Here is a 24,301-nt window from a genome sequence, read left to right on the forward strand (position 1 = left end):
ACAGCCAAGAGTTGTCCCTGAGTACAAAGCCAGAACTGAGTACAGCAGTGTGTAACACCAAAACAACAACAACAATAAAATAAAAATTTTGGTATTGGTTTTAAGCAAATAAAGCCATTCTCAGTCACAATCAATTCCATAAAAACTGTTTCAACAGAATTTCTCTAATAGTCACAAAATAACTATATCTCCCATTTCCTGAAGATGCACTATTATTCTTTGTTTTATGCTAGGTGCTTTCTATGTATTATTTCTAAATTTTATAGTAATTCAACAACACACATTTTCATAATAAAATCACTTCTAAGATAAAATATTATTATATATGTAATGTTAGAGAATTAATAAATGTTAAGTCTTCCCTGGAAGTTAAAATACTGCCTGCCACCTAAAAATCAATTCTTAAATGAATAATTGTAGTAATAATTCATAAAAATCATAAATAGCTTAATGTTTTGAGATACTTAGTGCCAAACATGTCCTATACTGGTCTTTACATAGGTTATATATTTTGTGATACCTAGATCTACTGTTCTCTATAAAATTAGAAAAATGTACTTTCAATTCTAGCAAGATAGTAGGCCACAGAATTTGCAAGGACATAGTCCACCTAATTACAATATGGAGGTTCAGATTTCTTAGTTCTTTCTTTCCCAGATATACAAGCTAACAGTATATTAGTAGTATATTGCAGCCTGTTGTATTCTTCTGTATTCTATCAAGATTCCTGGCCTTTCATGCTTTAAAAATAGTGTTTCTTTGGGAACTGATTTATGTCATTAAAACTGTAAGAGCATATTAATATATCCAAACTTATTATTCTTTAAAATGTTTTACATATCACTTTAAAGCTATATTAGTACTCACGGCACCTCAATTTCTAACATCAGTTTTACAGTTTATATAAATTTTATATAAGTTTTAATATACATCAGAAGATTTTCTTAGCATATAGTTTAATAACATGAATTTTTCATCACTTTCTATTATTGGAACATCATTTTATTTAAGAATGAGTTGATTATATCTTGGCATCCAGAGGACATTTAAGAAATGTATTTGAAAGATCTGTAGCTCTTCTAGGTCTTCTTTTCAGGTTATGTTGTGATTTACAATAAATGCTGTATTGGAAAGACAAATGCTGAACTCCAAAATAAATCATCCTTAAATGATTGCTGCAGCTATAAGGTGTAGGATAACATAGCCTCAGGTAGTTTAGGCATGCTTAGTTTTTTAAAATAAGGGACACATTTTTTCACAAAACATAGATCACTAATGCTTTGAACAGTGTGACCCCTTTGCTTTACTTACTTTTTTATTTCAGTAAAAGAAAAATGGCCTTATAAATGTTTCACAGTGTGATGTTTAGAGGGGATATGAGCAATACTTCAACATATAATATATGTATACGCATTTATGACATAGCACAAAATAAATATATGTTAATAATGTATATATTCATATATATTATGAGGTAAAATCAAAATTGATAAAAATTATTGAAGAAAATAATTATTACTAAAATGGATAGTTAAAAGACTAAACTCATTTCAAAATATTATATTTCAACTATTTTTTCTGTATTGCAAACCCACTTGATAAATATGGTATTTTAATTTTTACAATAACTTACCATTAGTGCTGCTAGCCAAATTTCATCAGGAACTTTCATTAAGCACAAGGGGTCTAACAAAATACACATAAGCAGTGACCTGAGAAAGTACAGGGCTTTGTATTTGTATTGTGGCTGACCTCAGGTTTATCCCAAGCAGTGCCAGGAGTGACTCCTGAGTACTGAGTCAATAGTTAATATTGAGCACTTCTGGGTATGACCCAAAACAAAGCACATTGGACTTCTTGTAACAAGTGAATAAATAGACCATTAGGAACCTATGGCATCTCAATTAGGTTTATAGGGGAGATTATTTATAGGATTTGGGTTGTGCAAGATAGTTTGGGAAAGTTTCAAGGAAACATGGATTTCCCTGGGCTTGGATGGTTTTAGAAAAGTGAATTAATACTATCAGTGGTTATCCTTTTTGTTTCTTTCTGAAAGTAGTTGAAATAAAGAAAACCCATGGAAACTATATTAGTATGGAAGCAGCATCTACCCCCATTTGCGTATATGATTGAAGACCCTTTCTCGGTCAATTTCTGGTTTAGATAGTGTGTTTTGTTTTGGTTTGGGGTTCTGTGCTTCGATGTGATGACAGAAAAGTTTTGTTTTTGTCTTGTTTCAACAAGGCTGAAGAATGATTAGTTGTGATCCTAATCATTAGTAATACGTCCCTTGTTCAATCGAAGATCGTAACTTATTAGTCAAACCGGTTCCAAGCTGACAGCAGACAGGACATGTATTCTGTTTTCCTTTCTTTTCAAAATGTAGAGTGATTTGAAGTGATAGTTAAAGGCAGCTATTGCCACCCTTCATAGCAAAAAATAAAATGAACTATGGCAATGAATAGGGAAGTAAAATAGAGGACAAAACAGATTGTCACTATTGATGTGTTCTGACATCTATGAATATATGGTCACACATCCATATAGAACAGACCTTTGACATGCAACTTTTCGGACTCTCATAGACTTATTACTAAGAATAGATTATTCAATTAGATGACTTCAAGGGGAAAGTCAATTAATTCCACATATGTTGGAATTTTCTTATGAATAATCTAGATTTCCTCGTGACTTTGTTTGTTATAATTCTGTTATTTCGTTGCTACAGAAATACTGAGTGGCTTCATATTTGTCCATTCTTGTGTATTGTTTTATCTCTAAATCAAGTGATTAACATATTCTCTTAAATTCCGAGATTCTTCTCTACATTGACTGAGAAACAGCTTATAAATATTAATGAGCAAAAGTAATATTTATAAAGTATGAAACCTATGTTTCATGTCAGCTCACTGGCCTATTTTTCACCAAAATGGAAAAAAATTGATTATTTTCTCTCTTTAGAATTCAGCGAGCATTCAAAATCTTAATTTTGATTTCATGAGAAGTGCCTTTTTAATAAGCCCATATTAGACTGGCATTATATATGTGCAGTATGCAAAAGCCATCATAACGGTCATTCTCATGTTGACCTTTTACAAACTTGGAATATATTTTCCCTTTGAACAATAGGATATGTGAAACAGCATTTTAAAAATAATAATATACTGTAAACTCATAATACATTGATTTAATCATAGTTCTATGTTTATTTTGCAAATGAGAAAACTGAAATCTTAAGAAACTAAACCTAAGATAATTAGCAAGTTTGGACCGTGTAATAGGTTTGCCTGACATGTCGCTGACCTGGGTTTGACCCTGGCACTCCATATTGTCCCCTGAGTGCTACCCAGGAGTGAACCCTCAGTGTTGAGCCATGGGTAAGCCCTGAACACTGCTTAGTAGGGTATGAACACACATGCATACACACACATACACACACACAGACACACTCACACAGCCACATTCACACGCACACATATACAACAATCAAGATAATTAGCAACTAAAGGAACTCATCAGTAACACAGCCAAATTTGAATACAGGCTCTTTGCCTCTCAAGTAAATAATAAATCAGAATGCATCGTACTCAAATGTCATTACTCACCAACATAATCACAATTTAGAGAACATACAATTTCTGGTGTGGTTGGTTGGTTTTGTAGAAACAGCCTTAGAAAAGCAAAGTATCTTGCTGGGTTCTCTATTATTTCCTTCAGTCACTACGTGTTTGATTTATGATCCTCACATGCTAGAAAAATTAAGAATATATATTATATTAAAATATATGTGTATTATATTTATATTTACATTTTAATATATTCTCTAATAACTTAGAGGAGGAAAATAAATAGGTAATAGTCTTTTCTTACATATTATGAGAATTGCTAGTTGGAAAAAAATATAAACCACAGTAACAAAATAGTCAATCCTAAGTAGTATAATCTGAGAAAATGTATATATTTCAGCCATCTGTGGACATTTATAAAAGTGTTAGAGGATAGGCTTTAAGAAATGAGACAACAGTATATAGAACATCAGTTTAGGCATGCTTATAAATGTTACCCTGCAAAACATGTGATGAAGAGACTATAGTAAGGATTAGGTTGGGGCATATTTGAATTTGCAAAGTTTAGCATGAATTCGTGAAAAAATACAGTTTCATATTTTTATAACTTTGAAGTATCCATGGTTAGCCCTTCCAGTTGTGTTTCATTTTATCTCCTATAATCAAAAATGTTACATTTTCCAAGGATGAATATGATTATCTTTTTCTTAGACTTCAAACTTCTGGGGCTGGAGCAATAACACAGAGGGTAGGGCATTTGCCTTGCACGCAGCTGACCCAGGTTCGATTCCCAGCATCCCATATGGTCAGGAGTAATTCCTGAGTGCAGAGCCAGGAGAGACACCTGTGCATTGCCGGGTGTGACCCAAAAAGAAAAAAAAAAGTTTTACAAGTTTTCCATTGGCTTTAAATAAAACTAAGTAGATCCAAATAACGGCCCATAGACTGCTGCAAATTTAGACCCAGCTGGCCTCTCCTCATCCTTTTGTGTTCTTTTCTGGATTCTGCACTCCATTTCTGCTGGTCTTCCTTTTTCACTGTTCTTATACCTGCTGTTTGCTCTATTGGTCTGGATTATCTTTCTCTGTACGTTTTTTACCCCTACACAAATAAGCACACCTTGCTTCAACAAGTTTTAATTTTCTAAAATCTGTTAGTGTGAATAGGAGTATAATATATACTATTTATCATTGCCTTTCCAGTAGATATAATATCATGTCAAGGATATAGTCATCCCTCTCTCTCTCCCCCAATCTTTCTCACTTTATATATATATATATATATATATATATATGTGTGTGTGTGTGTGTGTGTGTGTGTGTGTGTGTGTGTGTGTGTGTGTGTGTGTGTATACACATATGTGGACTGGAGTGATAGCACAGCAGTTGGGCTTTCGCCTTTCACGTGGCCAACCCATGTTCTATTCCTCCGCCCCTCTCAGAGGGCCCAGCAAGCTACTGAGAGTATGGAGCCTGCAAGGCAGAGCCTGGCAAGCTACCTGTGCGTTTTGGATATGCCAAAAACAATAACAATAAGTCTCTCAATGAAAGATGTTACTGGTGCCCACTCTGAACAAATTGATATGCAAAGGGATGACAATATTGTACAGTATTGTACACACATATGTATATACATATGTGTATAAACTATACTTGTATACTTTAGATTATAGAAAAATGTAAGTATGTATGTATATGGTGGCCCATACAAACTAAATTTGAAACAAGAGTTGACACATTAATCAATTAAAGTGGAATAATTCAAAAGAAAACAATATAAAAATACTAAAATACCACTTAATATTTTGTCAATACCTGGGCTGGAAACAGTCTAAAATTAGGATTTAAAGCCGGGAATTAATTTGGCAAATACAAGGCATGAGACAAAGTTTACTTGAAATATAGCAGATTCCCATGATAGATTGTTAAGAATTAAGTTAATAAATTTTACTTTGTTGAGGATTATAAACTAAATCTATAGGCTATGAAAGCCACTATGAATTGATAACAGGGAAATGGTGGCATCAGAATAATTATCTAGTAAAAGTTTCTTGGCTTGTAAATGATGGAGAAAGCATGACTTTTGTTTTCAAACAGAAATAAGTTCAAATTTTGGCCATGTACTCTAAGCAAAGGAATCAAACACTCTGAAATTCTGTATTTTTTTTCTAGCTATGAGTATATTTTTACATATATCATGATGTAGAGTTGGAGCAATAGCAGAATGGTAGGATGTTTGCCAGACATGCAGCTGACCCAGGTTCAATTCCTCCGCCCCTCTCAGTTAGCCCAGCAAGCTACAGAGAGTATCTCGCCCATACAGCAGAGCCTGGCAAGCTACCTGTTGGCATATTTGATATGACAAAAACAGTAACAAAAAAGTCTCAGAATGGAAACATTACTGGTGCGCACTCGAGCAAATCGATAAGCAACGGATGACAGTAATACAGTGATACAGTGATCTCGATGTAGCAATTTGATGATTATTTAAAATATTTAACATAGAGTACACTGCAGAGTACTTTATACACACAGTATTCCAAATGATTACAATCTGAACTCTCATCATTTCAGGGAGTAAGAGGATTGCACCACAGATAAAAAGAAGAGACATCCCATAGGTAAATTTAATGATACAGATACACTAGTTTAAAGGACTGCAGATTCAGAGTATTATAAAATAGGAGATTTTAACAAACATATTTACAGGTAATAGTTATGGACATTAGAAGTATGAAATTAAAAGAGTGAGAGGTCCAGGCCGAACGTCGGTAAGGGTCCTTCTTGCCATTTCCTGCTTCTGCTGATCTTTGGCATTCCTTAAACGGGTCATTGTAGTCTCAATTTGCCACCACACGCCTTTTCTCAGAGTCCATCTTTATGTCTTCTTTTCTAGGCTGTTATATTGATTCAAAGGCCCTCCGAAATCATTAGGATTTTAACTTAACTCAGTATGTCTACAACAACTCTATTTTCCAACCGCAATCTGAGATTCCAGTAAAGACATAACTTGAAATGGCACCATTCAATACGGTACTCCAACTTGAAATGGAGTCCAAAAATCACAGAAGCAGCTGAATGGAAACCAACAGCTTTCAGACAAGCAAACAAATTATGAGTTAGGACTCGAGATTGGCCAGTTTATGCTGTAGAATAAACTACAGAAAGAAGTAGGGATCTGATTTCATACAGAGGACTTTGTGTGATGAAACAGTCTATACTTAGTAATAGTCTACACTTAGTAATATTTTTCTGGGAAAATAGAAGCAGGCAAGCAGCTGATGCATTGGGTGGGGGTTACTTTTCCTACAGAAGTTGCCCTATCACTGGAACTCTGAGGCAGTCTAAGGACATGAGGGCAGCACCCCTTTTGGACATTCAGGGACTGAGACACCCTAAAGAAGAATTTGCCCTTCTAGAAAGAAGTTTCAGGAGGAACAAAAGGTTACGGTAGGAAAGTGAGAGAGATCTGCCAAAAATTTAAAATTTACTCCTGGTAGTACCCTAGGAACATACTCTTCCCTGCATAGAAAGTCCTGATTGGTAGCAGTCAGGTATAAGGGAGCTTGTGAACGAAACTTTGCAGATATGAGCAGTCTACTTCCCTATTCTGTGGCTGCCCACATCTGAGCTTACAATGCAGAGCCTTAGTGCTTTCCCCACTGGAGAAGCCCATGGTCTCTTTTGAATAATTCATTCTTTCTGTCTCTGTCTATCTCTGTCTCTGTCTCTGTCTCTGTCTCTGTCTCTCTCTCTCTCTCTCTCTCTCTCTCTCTCTTTTGCTTTTTGGGTCACACCCAGCGATGCTCAGGGGTTACTCCTGGCTCTGCACTCAGGAATTACCCCTGGCGGTGCTCAGGGGACCATATGGGATGCTGGGCATCGAACCCGGGTCGGCAAGGCAAAAGCCGCACCCACTGTGCTATCGCTCCAGCCCCATCCATCTCTCTCTTTTTCCCTCTCTCCTCTATCTCTCTTTCTCTCTCCCTCCCTCTCTCTCTCCCTTTGTTTCTCCCTCTCTCTCTCTCCCCCACTCCCTCTCTCCCCCACTCTCTCCCCCCTCTCTCTTTATATTTCTTTCCTCTCTCTCCTTATTCCCCAAAGTCTTCCTTCACTTACTCTACTATTCAAACTCTAAAGAAATTCTCTCCTTCGGTGGCATAGAGTGGATTTGAGGCACTGGGCTGAGATTAGGACTCTCTTTTCCTACAAAAGCATGACCTCATTTCTACATGAGGCCAGAAATTCCAGGGAATTTAGAGGGTGGAGATCAAGTCCCATATCATGCATATCATAGTGGTCTTCAGGTGCAACTTGACAGCTGCCAAGTGGACAGGTGGAACTCCACCTGCAGTGCCAGGCAGAATCTATTGCAGACTTTATCAATCCAAATTCTTCCAGGCAATTCCTGGAAGAAAGAGGTGGTTCCAGCAGGACTACATTAGAGCTCTGTGGAGACTTCGGTCTTACTGGCTCCAACACCATCTGGGAATCCACTTCGGGATGTTGTCATTAAAATTGTGCATATTTATGAGGCACAAAGGTTGGCTTACTTACTCAGAGAGCACAGGGTGAACACAGACAATCATAATTATAGATATCTTCACTGATATTAGTGAGCGCAAGAGGATGCTCAGAGGATCAAGGAGAGAATCTGTAATCAAGGCCTGTTTAAATTCTGCCTTCTCCATTGCAAAGATATGGGGATTAGTTCTGTGATTAGACAATAACAGTATTGTGAGAGGGAGTAGTTAGTGAAGCACTACGGGTTCTGAGAAGTGTGTTCTGTTGACATAATGTTCTGAATTAACATACAATGTCAGAATATAAGTTAAAAGAAAAAAAAGGGAGTTGTCCCTTAGAGAAATGTTTGCCTGTAAATATATTTTTATAGATCTCCTCTACACAGTCCTCTGAGTGCCTCCCTTGAAAATTAATCTTTAGTCAAGGATATATGTTAGAAAGGTAGATTTTATCTTCCATTTCTCCAAGAGTCAAAAGAAAAAAGTTTCCTTCATTATGCCCTTCTCTCCCTTTTTTAAAATCATAACAAAACAAAAATTGCATAGTTCAGCCCCGAAAAGAAAAAAGCTTCTGTTTATATCCAATTTTCTAGTATTTTGAACCTATAATTTCTCTCCATTGTATCCCGATTTGAACTTTTGAGTTGAAAGTTATCTTAAGAAAGACTGTTTAGAATTCTTTATCTCCTGAAAAAAATGTATGTCCTCTATATTATTTATAGGTTATAAGCATAGGAAGATAGGTGTTTAGTTAATTGCTCAGTTAGGGAAAAGGTAGGAAATTGGTCTCTGTCATGTTTCCAAAAGTCTAGATGGCAATATGTTGAATGAGTTAGTAATAAAAGGACAGTAGATTTTGAAACAAGTGTAATTACAGTTCCAGAAAGCAGAGTTCTGTGATTAGGCAATAACAGTAATGTGAGAGGGAGTAGTCAGTGAAGCACTAAGAGGAAAAGTTGATTATATTGACATAATGTTCTGAATTAACACACAAAATCACAATATAAGTAAAAAAAATCAGTGAAATTACTTATGTCAAGATTAAGGATTTGTTCAAAGAATGTTCAAAATTTAAACTTGAAAAATTGATCAGAACAGAATTGTTTGTGTTGATCTAGAGGACAGAATTGTAGGCATTTAATCTTCTCAGACCTTCCAGGACCCTATAACTCCTAGTTTATAAAACTGCTGCTGGTAAGGAACAGAAATTAAGCTCACAGCTCTCAAGTAATCTTTGGGAAATAGTATCTCTGAGTATCAGACTCTTGACCAGTATAGTTGATAATCTATCATCCTTTCATTTTTGCTTAATTTGTTTTGAAGCTATACCCAGGCATGCTCAGGGCTTACTCCTGGCTCTGTACTGAGCGATTTTTCTTTTTAAGGTTTTGGGGATTATTTGGCATAATAGGATTGAACCCAAATCAGTATTGTACATGGCAAACACCCTAATTTTCTATACTATCTCTCCAGCCCTTATCTGGAGAGATAGTATTATCATTCATGATAATACTTATAAGGACTTCATTGATAAAAGTATCAATCCTCAGTCTGGAGCGATAGCACAGCGGGTAGAGCATTTGCCTTGCATGTGGCCGACCCGGGTTTGGTTCCCAGCATCCCATGTGGTCCCCTGAGCATTGCCAGGAGTGATTCCTGAGTCCTGAGCCAGGAGTAAGCCCTGTGCATCACTGGGTGTGACCAAAAAAAAAAAAACAAGCAAAAGTATCAATCCTCTTCAATAATTTACAATTAGCTTGAATACTAATGAACATGCTACGTTTGAAGACTCTACCCACTACAGACAGAGGGACAGACAAGTACAATAAAAAAACAGGAGAATTATATTGGGGTGCCCTCTCGGGGCAAATGACTATGTGGTTTCTCTGGCAGAAAAGGACAAAGGGAAGGTGTGCTCTTGGCAGGAGGGAGATAGAGGTTATGGTGGTTGCTCTGGCATTCCTTCATCCACAGGGAGTGCATGAAATACTGCCTGGTGGAATGGGGTCCTGGCCTCCAAGCCAGGGATGGGCAGGGTGATCCCGAGCAAAACTTAGGGAAAACATCTCAAATGTGATAAGATAATACACTTAATGGACATCTGTATGTTTTTCTAGATTTGGGGGTTGATTTCTGATCTACATGAAAATCAAATAAAATGTTTTCCACCATCGTATTATTTTTTTTCTTATGTATGGCTTCCTTCCCCATTCTCATTACTTCTTTGGACTTCAATTTTTCTTTGTTTTGTTTTTTTGGAGGGCTGCATCTGGTTGCTTATTCCTGGCTCAGGCATCACTCCTGGCATAGCTTAAAACACACATGGTGGTGGGGATCAAATTCAGGTCTGGGTACATGCAAGACAAGTGCTTTACCTACTGTACTATTTCTCAAACCCCTGTTTGGCACTTCTTGCAGTTATCTATTACCTTTATTATTGTACTCACCTCACTCCCCACCAACTGTGCTTGTTTGGGGGCCACACATGGTGGTACTCCTAAAGTACTGCCTACTTAGTTTTCAGAGTTCATCTCTGTCAGTTTTACAGGAGTCCATGTGGTGCCAGGGATCAAACCTATGGCTCCAACACACAAGCGTACACTCAACTTAATGAGTTTTTTCTTTGGTGCCTGTACCCTCTTAAAGGTTTAAGTATAGCAAAACAATTTTCAAAATTGTACTGCATCTCAATTAAAAATTCCTCTCAAGAGTCCAATATCAACTTCTCTCTTATAGATGTCATTTCTAGAAAATTGTCTCTTCTCTGGTGTTAATCCTAGTGTAGAGTGATATTTTACATGCCAATTTATATCCATGCACATTTAAATTACTATAACTGAGATGTTTAAAGAGATCATTTATCACATGAAATCGAAGCAGATTTTTCTTGATTCATTTCTCTTCCTCCTTATTTTTAAAATGTTCCTCTCTTCTCTCTTCTTAGTAACTTGGAAGTATATTAGCAATTAATCTTTTATAAATGGATTTTGGTTAGATAATGATGAATCAGTGACTTGGATTTTTTGCTGAAGTTTTTGCTCATTTTTCTTTTCCTATTGGAAATGCTCTTTTACTCATGATTACCTTTCAGAATTGAAAGTCTTATTTCTAACAAATGTATCTCCTATGTCTCCTTTCTAAGAGTCTCCTTAAATGCTCTAATTGGTGCCCCTTCGTGTTTCAGTAAAAAAATCTCATTACAGAAACCATATTGAGAGAATTGTTTTTGAAGTTAGAGGTTCTTCATAGGTAGGCTTCTGGATAAATGCTAGGCTTCTGGATAAACCCTGTACTAGTTTTTTGTTCTAGAAAAACTTACTGTCTGTTAAACATCATTCTCTTTATTTGCACATAAAGATGCATAAAGAATTTAATCTTAAAATTAATATTCATAATAGTTTCAGTTTCTTTCCATTTTTAAAATAACTACTATTTTATAAAAATGAAACCAATGACAGTGACATGGCAACACACATGATGCTTAACTCATAGAAATCTTTGCCTTGTGTTCTTTAGTTATGCAAATAGTAACCTAGCTAATAAAATAAGAACCTGTTCAATTGATACAGATTAGTGGAAAAATGAATTTTAGCAAAGATATATCATAGACATACTATTTCAGCAGAGAGAACAAAAGCAAGAGAGAGGGAGAGAGAGGTAAGGGGAAGGGGAGGAAGTGAAGGCTCAGCGGAACTATATCGTTCAAATATCAGTTCAACAATAGAGCCTCATAGTTGGACTAGTTCATTAACTTTATATAGCAGTTTAATCATTTAAAAAATGAAAACAATCATGTAATTACATAAAATAGTGAATAAGATGCATTTTTGTGAGTATTATTGAATTTGTATGTGTTCAAATTAGTACAGTAGACCCTGAATATTTGTTTGCCATTATAACTGTATGCCAGGCACTTGAATATGTATGGGGGTTTTTATTATGTACCTTGAAGAAAATACACAATAAAAACAGAAACATTGATATAAAATTCCAAGGAGAGGAAAACTCATACAAGGAAATAAAAAAAAAGAAAACACACAAACAAACAGGGTGCCATCATGCACTTAACAAGAATTGCTAGAATATTGGTAGGAAGTAAGGAAATAAACATTAAGCACTGGGGATGGAGAGATTTTTTAGCAGCATGTTCACTTGGAGGGTCCCAGTTCAGTCTCAGGAGCCCCGTTTGTTGCCCCAAGTCCCACCAGGAATAATAATCCCTGATGCAGAGTCAGCAGTACACCCTGAGAACCTCTGGGTGTAGACTCAAAACAAAACAAAAGGGAAAAAAAAGGTAAGTATTACGACCATGTTAAATATTTTGTACTTCAAAGAAGTTATTTAATTCCCTTAAATACAATAGTATTTCATAGATAATTGATACTTCTTGATTAAACCATTCTTTATTATAAAAACCTTATTTTATGATCATACACAACCTTGATAATTACTTTTCCATATACGTGACAAGGAATAAACATATTATCTGTTTTGTAGCCTACCAGCTCAGAGTGTGCCAACCTCCGCCACCTGTACCCAATGCTGAAATCTTGACTGAAGATGATGAATTTGAAATAGGTAAAGTCCATTGACTTACTTTCAAAGAAAACTTCCTGTTACAGAGCAATTTTCTCAGTAAAGAAATACAAATAAAGAATAGAACCATCCTGTCATATACCTTCTTTCCTTGAGCTGATAAACATTGCCTAGGATTCTTAACAATAGACAGAAGTGAAAAAAGGCATGTGTATTAGGAAAGAAAGAATTCTCGACATGCAGGTTTTATAAATAAAAAATAGTGTCAGATATTAAAATTTATAATTGTATTCCGGTGGTTCCTTTCAAAGAGTTGTTTTGAAATCTGACATTTCAGTTCTAACAATTGTTCTTCGAGTTACACTTGAGTTTGAGACACGGAAAATTGAGGCTGTAAGATATCCTTTCTATTTCCTTGAAAGTGATTGTGCACAAATACTGGCTGTAAATTCAAACTTGATGACGCCCATAGTTTAAAAAGTTATATATGTTAACATTTCATAATAAAATATAATTTGTAATTTGGACTTTAATTAATGAATATAAGGAAACTTATAATATAACCAATATGTCATTGGTTATATGACATAACATTGGTTATAACATTGGTTATATGACATAAATTTATATTGATCAAACCAATATGACCAATTTAAATTTAATAGCACTGCACTGTAGCACTGTCGCCTCGTTGTTCATTGATTTGCTCAAGCGGGCACCAGTAGCATCTCCATTGTGAGACTTGTTACTGTTTTTGGCATATCGAATATGCCACAGGTAGCTTGCCAGGCTTTGCTGTGCAGGTGGGATATTCTCGGTAGCTTGCTTGGCTCTCTGAGAGGGACAGAGGAATCGAACCAGGGTCGACCACATACAAGGCAAATGCCCCACCTGCTGTGCTATCGCTCCAGTCCTTCCTATAAATTTAATAACCAAAATTAATTATTTTTTAAAAATATGCTAAGAATATTTCTAACTGCTTTTTACATTTAAACTAATATTTTGCCTTCATCAACCAGATTATTTCCTAACACTGTTGCTTAAATTCCAGTATTATTCCTAGTTCAAGCATATTTGTAATTTATACTTAGTTTCAATTCTGATTTCTCAATTAATACAAAAAGTACTAGTTGTTCATATTTTGAATATCAATCCTGCTTTTATCTGAGAGTAATTTTATACTTGAAAATGACTGAATGACAAAAATATCTGCATTTACAATAAAAACAATAAAAATTCTGCCTATATTTACTACTGTCTATTATTTATCAAAAATCTTGTCTCTTCTTGTAAATAGGTGATATTATTAGGTACCAGTGTCTGCCAGGATTTACCTTGGTTGGAAATGCAATTCTGACATGCAGATTAGGAGAACGACTTCAAATGGATGGAGCACCTCCAGTTTGTCAAGGTAACAATTTTTATAATAATGTCTTTCTGACATTTGCTTTATATTTAATTCCATGTTAACCAAATTGAGAAAACATGTTATAGAAAAAAAATTATGATAATCTTTTAAAAATTCAGTTTCTAGGTGAATACCTTTTTTTTTTCTTTTTGAGTCACACCCGGCAATGCACAGGGATTACTCCTGGCTCTGCACTCAGGAATTACTCCTGGCAGTGCTCAGGGGACCATATGGGATGCTGGGATTCGAACCTGGGTCGGCTGCATGAAAGGCAAACACCCTACCCACTGTGCTATCACTCAGGCCCCAATGGTTGGATACCTTTTAATCTTATTCCATACTTTTTATATACTCAGATTTTTCTTTCACTTAACATATTTTTTACATATTCAATATTTTCTTGCACTTAACATTAAACTTTATTTTAATAATCCAATATTTAGTTTTCTGCTTAGCCCAAATTTAGTTCAGCTTTTTTATTTTTGTTGTGCTAGGTAAGGATGGAAGCATAAAGGAAGATAACTTGTTTTATTTAAAGTTTATTAAAAGTTTCCATATTGTTGGCCTTTTTTGTTAATATTGTCATCATAACAACTGGATTCACTGAACGTTATAGATCCCCTGTAAGATATGAGGCTCAGAGAAAAAGCATCAGGAAATCAGAGATAGTCAATGCTATGAAACTGACATGGTATCGGGACTAGGCAATCCTATACAATACTGGAAACAATACTATATTCAGAAAATTACTACCTATAAAAATTACTTTTCAACTCTTTGGGGGAGAGGCAAGGAATCTATATAGAGCCATTGCTTCATAAGTTCTATGTTCCAAATGTTAAGTAGAATTTAAATCTGGTAGAATACAGAGTTCAGGGGTAAACCCTTAGAGAGATGTGGAGATGCAAAAGTCACTGTGTAGCTTGGACTTCATGAAATCAATGTTAGAGGAACAAAGCTATTATGAATTTTGAATGAACTAGTATGATCATGATATCCTGAAACTATGTGTTATCAATTTATTCTGTTCCTAGAACCCAAAACAATGCTTACCATGTAGTGACTAACTATACATATTAGAAAATTTAATTAAAATTGAGTTGAGCTTGATTATTTCTTGCCAGGTGTTCTCTGATTGCTACCTTCATTGGACATGGAAATTTTCCAAGGGCATGGAAATATATTCTTTATGCACTATCTTAATAACTATGATGAGCCTGAAATAAAAAATTCCATTTTATTTAATTATATAGAAATTAACATCTGTATTCTCTCTCATTGGAATCTTTCCAAGAAAGTGGAAGGATTTTCACTAGGGGGTTTTAAAGTAGCACAAGAAAAGGAATGTTTAGTGTATAAACCAACTCCAGGACACTGGTAGAGGGATGGATGCTAAATAATTTATGTTACGATGTAGTGTATGTATGAACATTGTATGTATGGTCATTGAAAGTTACAAAGCCTTCAGTCATGTAACTTTATCTCATGGTGATTCAATTCAGAAAAACAAACAAACAAAAAACTCCAATCTTAGAATTCTGGTCTTTTACAATGATTTTAAAATATTGTGATGTTAGTCAGATATAACCGTTCAGCGGTTGGACATTCGCCTTTCACAGGGCCAACCCGAGTTCGATTCCTCTGTCCCTCTCAGAGAGCCCAGCAAGCTACTGAGAGTATCGAGCCCACGTGGCAGAGCCTGGCAAGCCACCTGTGCGTATTGGATATGCCAAAAACAGTAACAATAAGTCTCTCAATGAGAGACATTACTGGTGCCCGCTCGAAAAAATTGATGAGCAATGGGATGACAGTGATTAGCGATCATCTTTATAAATTTAGACTAATTCACGGATTAATCAATAGCTCTCTATTGGGAGGTTTGTGGACAGACATAAAAAACTGTGGATGAGCAATATAAAAATAGGAATTTTTTTCTTTACTCTGATATACAAATGCTGTTATAAACTTTAGAAGGACAGCACTTCTTTATTTAATATCTAGAGTCCTATTTAATAAATTTCTACCAAAGACTAATCCAAACAATATAACCATTATATTCCTAATTTTATTCTGTTATCTCTCAAATTTTCCATATCTATACTCATAATTTCTATACATTTGAAATTTCATCTTTTCTTAGTCTCTTTGTTGTGGAGGATACCAAATTTAATGATTTTTTTTTGTCTCATAATAACACTTCAGTTACTAGTCTATAGTTCATAAATCACCCTTTGGAATGATTCTGTGCAGAGTTGCCGTACTAATTAATTGAATAGAATGTTTACTAAAAAGCTGACTTGACTTTTTTGTTTGATTAAATTAATTCACAAGTTTGCTAGAGCAGTCACTCATTTTGGAATTTATTAGAAATCATCTACAATATGTTAAGTCTGTGAGCTTAAACTTATTTATTTCGCTTTCCAAAATGAGTCGGATTTTTTATTTGTTGCGCAGCCCTGGAGTCTCTGTAGCTCTCTGCATGACATTTGAAATATAGAATTTCTAAATACAGTTATCTTTAAAATTTTTGGTTTAAATGAAATACAATAAGTGATTACATTTGGGAACTTAAAACAATGGAATTCAACTAACTGTATCTGTGAGGTTTGGACATTAAAATTTTTTAGCATGTCTTTGCATATATAAAATGGAGATAAATTATATATATATATATCTTAGGATTGTTGTGACAAATAAGTGTCATAATTAAATAAAGGTCTAATAGTGTTTGACATATTGTGACTATCAAAATATATTTGCTTTAAATGATGGCCAGGCTTCTTACTACATGTTTGCTGCTATAATACTAGGTGACATATTAGATCATCTTAATTTTTTAAATTGCAATGATTTCATATTTTAATAAGACATGACATTTGCTAACCATAGCCTAGGAAGGGAAAAATTGTTAGGAAATAATATCCATGAAATTGTTAGCTGAAATGATCAAAGTGTGATATTGCAGAGGCAATGAGAAACTGGGATTGATAGAGGAGAGATTCAGAGTTCATCCAGGATTAGCCATTTGATGTGAGTCTTAAAATAGATGGCTATGTGAACTATACTGCCTTATAAAAGGGTATTCGAAAATCATCAATGAATGTTCTTTCATATACACACACACACACACACACACACACACATATATATATATATATATATATATGCACGGAAGAGCCTGGCAAGCTTCCCATGGCATATTTGATATGCCAAATACAGTAACAATAACAAGTCTTATTCCCCTGACCCTGAAAGAACCTCCAATCATTGGGAAATATGAGTAAGGAGAGGCTGCTGACATCTCAGGGCTGGGATGAATGGAGATGTTACTGGTGCCTGCTCAAGCAAATAGATGAACAATGGGATGACAGTGATACAGTGAAATATATATGTATATATATATATAAAACAAAACCATTTTAAAGATTTTTTTATTATTTTCAAATTTTAGCTCGATTAAATATAAATTGTATTAGCTATTTTAATTTCTATTTTATCTGTACACTATCTAGAAATTTTATTCTTGACTCCTCCCCCACACCTTTTTTTATTTTTGGCAATACTTAAAATTAATCAGTAGCCTCGCACATGCAGGATAAGTGCTTTATCACTGAGCTATATCCCTGGCCTCCATTCTGAATTTATAACTTAAAGAATTTCTTCGTCTTAGAACCCACAAATTATAAAAGTCTAAATGCTTCATATATTCATCAACATCTAAGACCTATATTTGGTGTTTCCAAGCATAACTCATTTGAACATTGAAAAACAGAAATTCTTCCTAAGGTAGAATTCAATTATTTGAATTGTGTTTGTTGTTAAGCCCAATGTAGAAGTTTAATACTCAGAACAGGAACTATCGTGGAATATATTTCTAATTAACTAAACCTGAAAAAATTACCTAATCATCCATCTCTTCAGTTACTTGAATGTTCCCAATAATAATGCTTAAAATTTTACCTAGCTAAAATTTCACATTGATGTACATATAACATTTTCCCAGTCTAATTCCACTGTCAGATAAACAGAAAGTTCTTTAGCTTTTTGAACTAAATCCTGTTTGTTACATATAGTTAATTCTTTTTTAACATAATTGATAGGTTCTATGAAACTAGTCTTTAAACAAGGTGATGTGTGTTATAATTCTTTACAGTATGAGCTATACTGAGAAGTCATAATTCTGAGAATTTCTTCACCATACCAAATTAGAAATGACACTTGATAATTGATAATACTAGCATTCCAAATATGATTTTAAATTGATGTTTGCAATTTTTTCTAATATCTAATTTTATTGATTTACTATACAGTGAAATAGTTATCTCATAGCTATGTTTTTTAAAGCATATAACTTTTTTCAATATTTTGTAGATACATTTATCATAATACATTAATCCACATATTCTTTAGAGAAATAGTTATGATGTAAGAAGACCTTTTGTTTTATCAAGCACTTATGCTCTGGAAGTAGCACAAATAACTGAAATATAACTGAATCAAAATTATCAAGATTATAATTGTAAGATCATAAAGAGTTTGCCTGCAATACATATTCTGAGTGGAAGCAGTTTTCTTTCTGATTGTGCACACTTGAATTGAATTAAAGATTGAGTGTAGAGAACATTAAATAAAATAGTAAAAGAAGAATGTAAAGACCAGAGAATAGACAAAAGACAAGAGAAGTAGAGGAAGGATGATGCAAAGGATAGAAAACAAATAGGGAAAATTCAGGAAAATATAGTGAAATAGATGACATATCTTATGGTGTGGCCAGCAGGTCAACCTGTACCTGTGGGTGAGTGCATCAGCAGCCTGGTGGTGCCTTCAGACTTCCAGATACCCCAAAATTGTTGTTGCGCCATTGGCCAGACCCCAACAACTTTACCAAAGTTCACCAAGAAATTAAATGGCCAAAAGTTAGGTATGTGGGAGATACACCCACAAACCACCTCCAACTCACCTATATAATCTCATTCATTGGCCTTATTTCAGAGACCTGTAAAGGCAATTAGAGGCCACCCCAAAAGCCTCCATCCCTCTTGGAGAACCCGGTAAGCTACTGAGAGAACCGCCCCCCACTCCCCCAACATAGCAGAGCCTGGCACGCTACCCGTGGCATACTTGCTATACTCCAAACAGTAACAACGACGGTCCTCATTCCCCTGACCCTAAAAGAGCCCCCAATACGCCAGCAGGGTACACTAGCACGAGACAGGGACAAATGGAGACGTGACTGGTGCCCACTAGAGCAAATCAATGAACAACAGGATGACAGTGATGATGACAGTAACAGTGATCTTTCTATTTATTGTCCAAATAGGTAATGTAACTTTAATATAGTATCAGATAAATAAATTTTATGTCAGACCTCCATTTTTTAAAACTACTGATAGGAGTTTTCTCTAATAAAACTCAAGGTGTTGTCTTTATAGTCACTGTCTATGAAAGTCAAGTATTTAATATTTAAAATGCAATTTTCAATTTGATCTAAATATCTTTATTTGACAGTGCTCTGTCCCGCCAATGAATTGCGGTTAGATTCCACAGGAGTTATACTGAGCCCTGGATATCCTGACAGTTACCCAAATCTTCAAATGTGCGCCTGGAGCATTTCAGTGGAAAAAGGATATAACATCAGCATGTTTGTAGAATTCTTCCAGACAGAGAAAGAATTTGATGTTCTTCAGGTGTATGATGGTAACCATGGGTTATATTTATTGGATATCTAAAACTTCGGTTAAAGTCCTCTAACTAAATATGCACACCTCTAAGCAACTGCTTTTATTATTTTACTTTATTGTAGAGATTTTAGGATCATAAACATCAAGTTTACCTATGTACTAATTATTAGATTATTATTTTGCAAATTATAGATGCTTATAGAATTAAAATATTTTATAATATGTCTGTAGTTAATGTTCAAGTAGACCATGGATCATGTGTACTATAGTTAATAGTATTATAAATATGTAAAATGCTAAAAGTAAAAGAGAGCATAGCTTTTAATTATATCTAAATTCTGTTATTTTCTTTCTGAAGGACCAAATATTCAAAGTCCAATACTTATTTCCCTCAGTGGAGATTATCCATCTGCTTTTAATATAACAAGCAATAATCATGAAGTATTTCTTCAGTGGTCTGCAGATCATGGCAATAACAAAAAAGGCTTCAGGATAAGATATATTGGTAAGTGACACTTTTTACCAGTTCATACTTTGCTAATAGCCTTAATATGGTTGTGATTTAAAAGCACACATAGACACTCTTCACTTAGACATAAAATAACTTACTCTATTGATGCTTTTTGATCAACTTATGTAAACTCTCTGTTTCATTTCTCTCATTATAATTATAATCTTATAACTTTCCTTTGATTTAAAAAAAGATAAAAACAGGTTATTTATAACTGTTTTTAATCAGTTTAAAATACATTTTAATGTATTTTTAATTAAAAATACATTAATCATAAATTGTATTTAATTACATAAAATACATAAATCATAAATTAATGTATTTTAACTACTGTTTCCCCCTTTAACTCTGCAAAAATGTTAGTTATGCTAACATATTGAGCATATTTTATCTGCTTAGAACATTTTGCATTGACAATTTTAAATACAAGGTATGCATATAATAGTAAAATTATTTTTAGCATTTCCTGTTTACTATAATTCCTAAATATATGAAATATTGAAAGAAAATGATAGACTATTTTAAAACCTTGAGCTTCAAAAAATAATTGTTTTGTCATTACTGCCTTTCATTGAATAGTACTTAGAAAGATGTAATCTGAAAGGCCTTTAAATATCAAGTTGAGATTGCTTTTATACTTTTTCCTGTTTGTAATGTCTTCTGATACTGGAGCCAATGATTTTCTTATTGAGTAAGTGTACATAAATAGTACTCCATTATACGAAGGTTATATTCCTTTCCTTTATTGCTACCCTAATTCATGTCAGAGGCCATGAGAAAGTGCTTAATAACAAAATATTTCAGAACCAATCAGCCATTTCTTTCTGTACAGTGTTCCAACCACGTCTCTCTAAGCTATGGGTCATTGCTAATCAGTTCAACTAAAAATTACTTTCATAAATACTTTATGAAAATTTTTGACACAGTAATATTAGGCATAGACTTTAAGTTCTTTTTAAATTTTAGTTTAAAATATATGCTCTCAAATCTTACTTATATAAATGTGAACAAAATACTAAACAAATGATCAGATTTTTATGTCTCAGTTGATTTTAAAATTAAAAGGTGATAACTTTACCTTAGCTTATTAGCAGTTTATATTTTACATATTACCAGTTACTTGTCACAGGCATCTTAATGCATACTTTGTTATATATGTATATATTTATTCTATAATAAATGTCTCCTAAATTTAAAAGAAATAGTTATCTTTGGTAAGAGAGATAAATTGATACTTTTAAAATTGAAATCTAAGTCCTAATGACTAAGATTTTCAGTATCATAAAGTATGTTTCTATCATGTAAGCAATATAAATGTCTTTGTATTTTAGCTGTGTCTCCAAATGACGTTTGAAAATCAGAAATGTTAAATTTTGTTTTTAAAACCCATTAAGCACAATAGTGAAATCAAAGTTATAAAGAATCTGACTTTATTATACACTTAAGCACTTGTATTATAGTCATAAAAAATTTTGAGTAGAATATAATGAAATGCTATGCTTTTCCCAGTAACAGCTCAAGATATTGAATATGTATTTCTGTTTTATAAATGAGAGGTTATAACGTGTGTATCTGCAGTCCAACGTCTTCCTTACTATTTACCCCTAAGGTCTTACTTTCTTCAGACATTGGTATTTCTAAGGGTAAATGTGTCTTCTCAGGCAGAATGGTATCGAAAATACAAATATATGACAAAGTCACCTGATGATATCTTTTGACATTTCAGCCTTTCAAAGATAAGAAAAGCTTTATTTTATTGGCATTTTTGTCACCATAGGTAAGCATTCTTGACAGCATGGTATCTCTTTAATAACCTAGGAGAGAAGTCTATGGAGTGTGAGGGCCTATTTCAGACATCAAATAAATGACTTAACATGATATAGGTATCTGTGGACAGATGTTCTAAACATGTTCTAGATCATTGCTTCTGGAACTATGGAATTTAGGCTGTTCAAATGATAGGAAATACAGTTTCTTTGACATATTTGTGAGACATATTCAGTGACATATTTGTAAGACCAACAAACCTCCAGGGTCTTATGAAAATATTTTCTTTCAATATTAAGACCTTAGGGGATGATAATTTATAAGGGAAAGGCCCTCAGTTCTAATTCCTAATAATTATATCAATAAGTGACTCTTGCACAATGATATACATGGAAGTTGGCTCAATTTTTAAAACTTTTATTATTATTATTATTATTATTATTATTTTAATGAATAACTGTGAAGAACAGTTACAGGCTTATAAATTTTCATGATACAATGATACAAACTTTCAGTCATACAATGATTGAGTACCCATTCTTCCTCCAGTGCCCATTCTCCACCACCAATGTTCCCAGTATCCCTTCCCACGCAACCCCCCCCCCCACCTCTGTAGCAGGCGCATTTCCCTTTACTCTCTCTCTCCTTTTGGGTATTATGGTTTGCAATATAGGTAGTAAATGACAATGGGCATTTAATTAATTTAATTGATTTAATTACTATGTGGGTTGTAAAGAATGTATGATTCATTCATTAAAAATGGTCTTCTTTCCTTTTGAAAAGCTTTCTACTGTAGTACACCAGAATCCCCACCTCATGGATATATTATCAGTCAGACGGGTGGACAGCTTAATAGTGTGGTCCGCTGGGCTTGTGATCGAGGATTTCGACTTGTTGGAAAAAGCAGTGCCGTGTGCAGAAAGTCTTCTTATGGGTATCACGCATGGGATGCTCCAGTACCTGCTTGTCAAGGTTAAGTATAAGGGCTTCAAATGACTCACTATATCAAGGAAATACCAATTTATTTAACTTGTTCATTTGGATGACCAAAACCTTAAAAATTCATCCTGAATCATGTTGTTTGTGCCTGTTGAAAACAAAGCTAAAAGCCAAGTGATAAAGTTTAGAATGAGATATATTGTTTTTTAGTTCATTTATTCTGTGAAGTTTTGCCTTTGCTCTTCTATGTATGTACACTTATGTGTATGATTTGCTTCGGTGTATTCAACCCCACTGACTTTGTTATGGGAAAATGGCTGGTCTAGTGCCGTTTCATGTCATTGATCAGATTGGCTATAGATTCACATCAGTAGATAGTCTACAGATAGAAAACAGAGGCTAGACAAATTTTCTGAAGACTGCTTCATTTTGAAAATGTTCTTGAGCAAAAAGTTTAAAAGAAGAAAATGTAGCTAACTGTCACATTTTTTTTTTCTTTACTGTTTACCTCTGTGGGCACAACCATATTTTGTATTTAAAAAAGAAAGTCAATCCCTAAGCATCTTAAGTAAAAGTTATGATGTTTTTGAATCATTGAATAGTATATTTTAGAGTTTTCTACTTAGGACTTATTTTTTAAATAGCTTGAGCCTCTTATTTAGGCACGGTCACAAGGAAATATGTATATTATCAGTTATAAAATAAATATCATTAGACTTTAAAATTTTTAAACATTTAACATGCCATATTATTCTGTCAAAATATAATTAAATACTTGATTTATTTGGTTCAGAATATTTATTAAAACTGAATAGTCACATTAAAAATGAGATAATAAATAGTGGTTTGTTCCATATATATACACACATATAGAAATTTATATAAGAAAACTTTTGAGTAACTCAATTATAATTAGGGTCAGGAATGTATTACAAGAGGTAAGGCACTTGTCTTGCACCTGGCTTCAATAGCTGTGTTACTGCTTCGAATCTTATTGCCAGATGTGACTCCACAGTGGCGCAAAAAATAGCCCCACAGACATTTCAGGGTGTAGCCCCAAAATACACTCCTTTACCCTCAAAACTGAAAAATAAAATAATAAAATAAAGAGAATAAATATAACTAGAGAACAGAAAATGGCTTCTTTTCCTAGTAATTATGATCATGAAGCTTCTAATTATAAAAAAGTAATGCTCAAGTCACATGTAAATGAGTAACAAAATAACTATTCCTTAAACCCTAATGTAGGAAATATTAATCATGGGCTTTCTCCTTTCACTCGGCCAACCCGTGTTCGATTCCTCTGCCCCTCTCGGAGAGCCTGGCAAGCTACTGAGAGTATGGGGCCCACACAGCAGAGCCTGGCAAGCT

General features: G+C 34.2%; 1 protein-coding gene across 2 annotated transcripts in view; it reads left to right on the forward strand.

Moving 5' to 3' along the window:
* CSMD3 (CUB and Sushi multiple domains 3) overlaps window positions 1-24,301 on the forward strand; it is a 1,180,343-nt gene that overhangs the window by 1,075,123 nt on the left and 80,919 nt on the right. For both annotated transcript variants that reach the window (XM_004607658.2, XM_055125482.1), the window contains 5 exons: window positions 12,586-12,666; window positions 13,922-14,035; window positions 19,541-19,729; window positions 20,072-20,218; window positions 22,775-22,963. In XM_004607658.2, coding sequence (XP_004607715.2) covers window positions 12,586-12,666; window positions 13,922-14,035; window positions 19,541-19,729; window positions 20,072-20,218; window positions 22,775-22,963 — 720 coding nt within the window. The remainder of the gene's footprint in view (window positions 1-12,585; window positions 12,667-13,921; window positions 14,036-19,540; window positions 19,730-20,071; window positions 20,219-22,774; window positions 22,964-24,301) is intronic.

This window comes from Sorex araneus, chromosome 2, assembly GCF_027595985.1.
Source record: "Sorex araneus isolate mSorAra2 chromosome 2, mSorAra2.pri, whole genome shotgun sequence".
NCBI classification, from domain to species: Eukaryota; Metazoa; Chordata; class Mammalia; order Eulipotyphla; family Soricidae; genus Sorex; species Sorex araneus.